Source organism: Aphidius gifuensis, unplaced genomic scaffold (assembly GCF_014905175.1).
Source record: "Aphidius gifuensis isolate YNYX2018 unplaced genomic scaffold, ASM1490517v1 Contig6, whole genome shotgun sequence".
NCBI classification, from domain to species: Eukaryota; Metazoa; Arthropoda; class Insecta; order Hymenoptera; family Braconidae; genus Aphidius; species Aphidius gifuensis.
Window position 1 is genome coordinate 83,426 of NW_025220587.1, and position 7,991 is coordinate 91,416.

Sequence of the window (7,991 nt, forward strand, 5' to 3'; positions counted from 1 at the left end):
ATACAATACATATATTTATTTATATTTTAACGAATTTTTTTATTGCTTATTTTTTTTTCAAGTAATATCCACAATTTACATCATAACAAGATCACATTTTTCATTTGATAATTTAAAAACTTTTTTAAATATTTTTATTTCAAATTTTACTTGTTAAACTAAACCACTGATAAAAACAAAATCATTTATTTATAATATTTTAGCGAGTATACAAATATTTTGAAGAAAAAAAAAAAAAAAGTAGTCAACTCGATGAATAGTCAGCCAATTTGAATGATGTTCTAAAAAAATGCCTGAAAGTTTTAAAAATAAGAAAAAAATATGTTTTTTAAACTGAAAAATTATGTAGATATAGATTTGATGCAAAAAAAATATATATATCTAAGATTATGGGTAGGCAAAGAATGAAATAAACCAAAATTTTTGGTATCGATTTATTTAACCTGTTGTCAAGGAACTCGAGATAATAAAACTGTGCGAATTTAATTCGTCAAATATGTGAAAATTGTAGTATCTTTTTTTTACGAAGTCAACAAAGTGATTTATAAAAATGTAAGAAATATTTAAATGCGACATGATATTGATAAGACTGATACAAACGTGACCCTAGCCTGTCGAAGTCCATCTCAGAGCTTTGGATAAATTTTTTATTTTCTTCAACAAATATGTCGAGAAAAAAAAACATACATATAAAAATGATTGTTTTCCTTTTGAAAATTAAATTTTTATTTTTTATAACTTACAAAAAAAAAAAGAAAAATATTATCTATTTTAAAAAATTTTATTCAAGATAATAAGCAAAGTATTTTGTTTTGTTTTTTTTTTTTTTTGATTGTGAAAATAATTTGATAAATAAAAAGATTGATAAAAAAAAAACACACACAATCTCGTCGTCATCAATCAAGAACTTTGATCTATCAAAAAAAAAATAAAATAAATAACATTTTTATTATGATATAATTAATTTATCAACTCAATAAATTAATTAATTTTTCAAATAAAAATTATAACTATAATTTATTAATAAAAATAATTCAAATCTTAAATCAAATTTATTATTATTTTTTTGTTTTACCAACTATTTTGTACAAAATTTTAGTATTTAAATTATATTTTATATTTACAATCAAATATTCATAAACAATTTATTGTTTTTTTTTTTTTTTTTTTCATACATCATCCTCGTGATATAATAAAAATGCAATTTTTATTCATCACTCATTCATATATTATATTTTTCACTTAATATCTCTTTGTAAAAAAATTTTATAATCATTATATTTCAAATACATATGAATAACACTTTATTAAATATTATCACTTAACAAAATTAAATAAAATAATTTTGATAATGTCTCGGCTAATCATCACTCAAACTGTTGTTGTAATGAAAAAAATAAAATTAAAAAAAAAAAAAAATTAATATCTTTCCACACACACTCTTGATTGTCTTGTTTTGATGAATTTTTGTTTTATTGCTTTTATTTTCGTTTATAAAAATACGCAAAAAATAAATAAAATAAAATATAATCTGTCATCATTTATTCTTGATAGTTAAAAAAAAAAAAAATTCAAGATAAGAGACAATATAAATATTTTTTTGTTTGTTATAACATATAGATAATGATGATGATAATAATATCTACTGTACAACAGCAAGTGGTGGTGTATGTTGATTTGGCTGTGCTCTTATTGCACCAGCAAGTCTATTAAATGGTAATTGAATATGATAATAAGCACAATATGGTAATGGATCCCAATAAACAAATAGCTCTTCTCTCTTATCAATAACACAATTTTTTTTATTTGAATAATGTTTTGTAACTTGTTCAATAGCACTTGGAAAACCATTATTATTTTTAATATCATCAACAATAACAAGTGGTCCAGAATTTGTTCTTGAAAAATGACGACATGGACGCCAAATAAGTCTTGGATGTACACTTGTTAAACAAACATATGGTAAACCAATACCAATACGACAACCAATTATAATAATTTCATTATTAATATTTTCAATAAATCTAAAACTAAGATGTCCATTAATTTTTTTATCATTAAATTTATTATTAAAAAATATATCAAGCCATTTTGTTATATTATTATTAATAACTGGTACAAGACCAATATTTTCATCAACACGACATGTTACATTTGCAATGACTTTTGATTGTTTAACAGTTGTACAGGTAATATAATGTGTACCAGTTGGATATTTAATAACAATCCATGGTTTTTTTTCACTTATTTCATGACGTAAAGTATTTAATTCTTGTAAATTTATTGGTAATTTAATTTTAGAACGTTCACGTATACCAATTTGACCAGCAGCAAGCATAACATGTCTTCCAGTTCTTAATGTACCATTATCATAAAGATTTGTAATATCTTCACTTGACCATAATACAGTATTTAATGGTGTTTTTAATCCTAATAATCTACATCTTTGTAGTAATTCTAATGGATCATCAAGACAACTAACATCACCAATACTTGGTACAAAACATTCACAACCAATTATTTCTAAATGTGGTTTAGCAAGTGCATCATAATATGCAGCATTTGATGAACTAACTGGTATATAATATATAGCATTTTCATTTTCAACAATTGTTTTTAATGCTTTAACATATTCAGCAGCATTACCTTGACATGGACGTGGTATTGTATAAAATTTTGAGCATGCTATTGAATAACGTGCTAATGAAAATAAACCTTCAATTTCACAAACAATAACTCTTGCACCAGCTTTATAAAAATTTCTTGCAAGATGAATTGATTGTACTGTACTACCACCACTTATTAATACACAACGTTTATTACGATTTAATTCTGATCTTGGTGTATAAATTAATGCCAATAAATATTTTAATAAACTCAATGGTAATTGTATTATTACCATCATAATACATACCCATGTTGATGTCCAAATTATTGGTGCACGTATTATAAATATTATTGTATTCCATATACTTGTTATTATAAATAATAAAAAATTTAAATACCAAATAATTATTCTTGTTGGTAAAAATTTATTTTTTAATTTTTTATTATTATTTATTATTATTTCTTTATTTTTAATATTATTATCATAATTTTTTGATTGTTTTATGGCATTATTATTATTAATTATTATTGGTTTAATATTTTTTTTATATATTATTGATGGTTCAGATAATTTTGGATATTTTGAATTTGTTAAATCATCAATGGAATTTTTTATTGATGAAAATGTTGAATATTGTGGTGGTGAACTTGATAATGGTGAATATGATAGTGGTGGTGAAGCACTGTTACTTGGTGGTGATGTACTTGATGGATAAAATCTTCTTTCACTTGAACAAGCCGGCATTTTTATTATTTATTATTTTATACTAATTATGTGTTGATGTAAATATTTAATTTGTATATAATAATTGAAAAAAAAAAAAAATAAAAAAAAAAATAAACTTTTAAGATATATTTTGATTTAATTAATCCATGATCATTCGTGATGAACGAGACGTTAACTGAGTAGTCACGACGAAAATCTTGGTCTCTTATGTGGCCTGCATCGCAATCGCACTATGAACCGAGAAATATTCTTATCTAATCATACTACTAAACGCAAAATTTATTGACAATAAATATATATTTATAAAAGAATTCAGTATATGTGATATACAAGTTAAAGAAAAACACGTAGTATTTTATAAATATTTAAAATTCAAATATATTATATTATATTTTTTTTAAGAACGTACGAGGTTGTGGTATCTACTTAAGTTGTATTTCATTTAGATAAAACCATGAAAATACTTTATTTGGATCAATTGATTCATCAAAATCATCAACTAAATCCTGAAATGTTAAACCTTGTTCACTACCCTGGTGAAAATGACTTCTCCGTTTTTCTTCGATTTTTCTCCGATTTTCTCTAATGTTGAAAATTCGGAGATATTTGGATTAAATAATTTTTCGTTTTACTCCGATTTTTCTCCGAAATTTCAATTAAAAAATATACGGAGAAAATCGGAGAAAAATTGAAGAAAAACTGAGAAATCATTTTCACAAGGGTAATTCTGGTTGTCCGCCTTTTTAAAAACTTAATTCATCTGTATCTGGCAATTCTGCAACAATACTTTCTTTATCATCAACTGGTTCTGGTGATGATGGTATTGGTTTTTAATTTTTTTATTTTAACACTAGCAATAGAATTGATTATTTCGTATCAAATGTTTTCTTTTAGGATCCATTTTTATGACGGTTATTTGCAGTATATTTTTTGCACCATTAATATTGCGATTCTATGTAATTTTACAATTCGGACAATATTGATATCTATGCGGTGATTTACTTAATAAGTTTACTACACATACTGCATAATTCTGTTGATCGAAATTCATCAGGATCTTTAACGTCAATCATTGGATGATTGTCAATTTTTTTTTAATAATGACAATGCTTATGCTGTATATCCTTTTGTACAACCATTCATTATAAATTGACTAGCATCAAACAGAGTTTTTCTTCCATCATTACATGTATTACATTTATTACCACTGTATGTACCATTTAGTAAATCATACAGTCTAACATATCGTCTACTACCATAAATTGATTGTGATAATTTAAGTATTTCAAGACGATATTTAGTTGCCACCAACACGTCCATCATCTGCATTATTGACACCACCATAAGAACCTTTACTATCTCCATTTGGAATAATGCTAAGTTGTATGGCTTCAGCTACTGCTGCATCCCTTGCAGTAATAGCATTAGCCAATTTACTTTTTGTAGCCTCTCGTAATTCTTCCCCGGAAAGAGATATTTCTGTCAAAACAAAAAAAAATCGGAAAAAATTTAAAGATATATACATGAAGAAGTTAAAAATTTATTTAAGCAGCATTGATTAATTAAAAAAATGAAATTGATACTAATGTACAATGTGGTCTTGCTGTATTATTTTATCAAATAAATATGATAAAGCTACTAATTGCGTTGAATTAGAAGAAAAAAAAACAATGTTTGTAGTATGAAAAAAAAAAATTGAAGCTAAAAATAAAGAAGTTCCCTGGTGAAAATGATTTCTCCGATTTTTTTCGATTTTACTTTGATTTTCTCCGATATTTTTCCGTTTTTCTCCGATTTTTTTTCAAATTATTCGGATATTAAAAAATCGGAGAAATCATTTTCACCAGGGTTGATGATGAAATGAATGACATGGTACGAAAAAATTACTGAAATTAAATTTATAAATAATGTTCTTACTTTTCTTTTTTTTTTTTAAAAAAAAAACAAATAATACTTTTTATGTAGTTCTATGTTCTTGATATATGTCATCAGTACTTGCTGTATATAAATTTCTACCATCTGCACTAAAATGCATATCTAAAATTGCACCACTGTGACCAGACATAATACCAATGTTTTCACACATTCACTATAAACATTTTAAATAACTGAAAAATAAATAAATAAATAAATAAATAAGTTATGTAAATTATTTAAAAAAAAAAAATCAATATATCGAAGTTTTTATTAAGACTTTTTTTTCCAGCTTTATCCAGTGTGATTAATAAATTTTAGTAATAATTGATATTTAAGTAACGATATATATAAATAAATAAATTGAAAAAAAAAAAAAAACTACCTATATCGAGCCAAATTCAAATTCAAACATTAATACCGACCGTCGATAAATAAAATTGCAACATTGTAACTGTACATCGTGCAACACTGTACCGTTAATTATTATTATTTTTTCAAAGCAAAACGGTTGGAAAAAAGAAAAAATAAATAAATAAATCACACACGTTTGCACTTTGCATCAGCTAACCGGCTTACTCAGATTTTCTATCAAATTAACTAAAATCAACTATACTTTTGTGAAATTAAAAAAAAAATAAATAAATCGTTTAATTATTATTTAACATTAAAATTGTAACATCAAAATAATGGCAACAGTCACCAAAACAAAAGGCAAAAATTCCAAGTAAGTAACCACATTTTTTTTTTTGTCAATAAATCAAAAATCTGATAATTGGTTAATTAATACGTTCTTCATTGTCGTAAATAGAAAAACAAAAAAGCCAGCTAGTGAAGAAATCATGGATCATGTTGATCCAGTTGATGAGACTGCTGCAATTGTTGCTGAAAAAGATGACATTATTGCTCAATTAAATGAGAAAATTCGGAGTATGACTATTGAAATTGAAGCACTTCGTAAATGTGTACCAAAAAAACGTGGAACATCAGTCACTCTGGTTGGTGAATCATCAAAAATAAAAACACCAGCAAAATCATCACGTAAAAATACATTGCTTTCATCATCAAGTGTCACAACACCAAGTCGTCAAAAGTCAGAATTAAATGTCTCAATAAAGACAAAAGGTTGTACATGTAAAGGACTTTGTAAAACAAAAATATGTGGATGTGTTAAAAAAAATCAACCATGCACAGAAAATTGTAAATGCACTGAAGCATGTGAAAACCTTGTAAGTTAAAATTTTATTTAACAAAATATTATTATTTAATTTATACATTATTCTCATTATTTTTTTATTTTTAGAGTGATGAAGTTTTTGATGAAGAAAACAAAGAGAATGCTCATGAAAATCATGTCAATAATAATGTTAAAATTGAACATGAAGATGTTGATTCTGATGACGATGATTATTCTGAAGTTAATGATACAAGTGTTGGAATTAAAAAAAGTACAGAATCAAATAGTACTCTTCCTTCAAGTGGTTCATATGGAAGTGAATCACCTGGATCATCTCAATCAAGTGTAAGTTAAAAAATAACATAATGTTTATTTAAAATAATTAATAATAAATGTTTGTTTTTATTTTCAGGAAGAAGATGAACAAAAAGATAATTTTAATCCAATGATACCTACTAAAACACTTGCTCGTAGTCCATTAGTTGGGAAATCAGAGTCTAAGATGAATCAATTATCACCTCGTGGCAATGTTGATAATAATAAATTGGCTCCTCATCTTGGTGTTCCAGATACTGCTATTAATGTCAAAGCCAAAGGAAAAGAAAGTGATGGTGAAGGTGATGATAACGATGATATTAGTGATGATAATGATGATAATAATATTGATGATGATGAGGATGAGGATGATAATAATATTGATGATGATGATGATGATGAAGATTTTTTAAAATTTTAAATTTAATTATTAGTTTATTTGTGATATTTTTAATGAATAATCAAAGAATATGTGATTGCAGGGTTGATTCCCACAGTTGATTGGGAGAAACATCAAAATCAACTAAAACCATGCTCAAAATGTCATCGAAGATTCTTTCCTGATCGTCTTCCCATACATGAAAATGCATGTTTAAAAATATAGTATTTATTTATTTAAGTTAAAATTTAATATTGAAATTATTCCTTTTTTTTTATTTAATCAATTTAATAATTATATATTTTTTTATACTGATAACTTGTAAATGATTATGTTATAATTTAAAAAACAAAAAACAAAATCAACATGAATGTAATTTTTTTTTATACTAAATAATTGATAAGCCATTAATGAATTTTAAATATATTATAAACAATAAATATTAGTATGTTGTTAATAAATAATTTTTCAATATTTTTATTTGTTTTTTTTTTTGTTATTGTTGTGATAAATTGAAATCTTTCAACTCAAAATATTATTGACATGTGAATGATTATTATTATTATTCTGCATAAATATAATTACATAAATAAAATTATAAATATTAATTTAAAAAAGTAAAATTAATATAAACTTTTATATATTTTTGTTTGTTTTTTTTTTTTTTTGTCAAAGTAAATTATTAATTTTTAATATTTCATTTGATAATTAATATATACAATTAAAAAAAAAGAAAGAAAAACAGTCATGATGTAATAATACTGTTAAAAATAAAAAACTAAATAATATCGCAGATATTTAAATAATATAAATTTATAAATTAATCGAGGAATTAGTAAACATACTTGACTAGAATCTACATAATTATATCC

General features: G+C 24.0%; 2 protein-coding genes across 3 annotated transcripts; one reads left to right on the forward strand and one right to left on the reverse strand.

Moving 5' to 3' along the window:
* Positions 1 to 1,248: 1,248 nt before the first annotated feature.
* LOC122860083 lies at positions 1,249 to 3,502 on the reverse strand. Its single transcript, XM_044163740.1, has one exon. The coding sequence runs from the start codon at positions 3,350 to 3,352 to the stop codon at positions 1,643 to 1,645; it is 1,710 nt and encodes a 569-aa protein (XP_044019675.1). The 5' UTR covers positions 3,353 to 3,502; the 3' UTR covers positions 1,249 to 1,642.
* Positions 3,503 to 5,767: 2,265 nt separating this feature from the next.
* LOC122860084 (protein PFC0760c-like) lies at positions 5,768 to 7,393 on the forward strand. 2 transcript variants are annotated; one of them, XM_044163741.1, is made up of 5 exons: positions 5,768 to 5,975; positions 6,060 to 6,477; positions 6,552 to 6,770; positions 6,838 to 7,042; positions 7,223 to 7,393. In XM_044163741.1, exons 1-5 carry the CDS (start codon positions 5,938 to 5,940, stop codon positions 7,342 to 7,344), a joined length of 1,002 nt encoding a protein of 333 aa, XP_044019676.1. In that variant the 5' UTR covers positions 5,768 to 5,937; the 3' UTR covers positions 7,345 to 7,393. The 2 variants fall into 2 exon arrangements, with proteins under 2 accessions (XP_044019676.1, XP_044019677.1); XM_044163742.1 differs by having other exon boundaries at positions 6,838 to 7,341.
* Positions 7,394 to 7,991: the final 598 nt, after the last annotated feature.

Coding starts and splice junctions, on each gene's coding strand:
- LOC122860083 (XM_044163740.1), bottom strand. CDS start 3,352: ATGCCGGCTTGTTCAAGTGAAAGAAGATTTTATCCATCAAGTACATCA.
- LOC122860084 (XM_044163741.1), top strand. CDS start 5,938: ATGGCAACAGTCACCAAAACAAAAGGCAAAAATTCCAA. Junction 5,976..6,059: donor ACAAAAGGCAAAAATTCCAA/GTAAGTAACCAC, acceptor TGTCGTAAATAG/AAAAACAAAAAAGCCAGCTA. Junction 7,043..7,222: donor AAAAGAAAGTGATGGTGAAG/GTGATGATAACG, acceptor ATGTGATTGCAG/GGTTGATTCCCACAGTTGAT.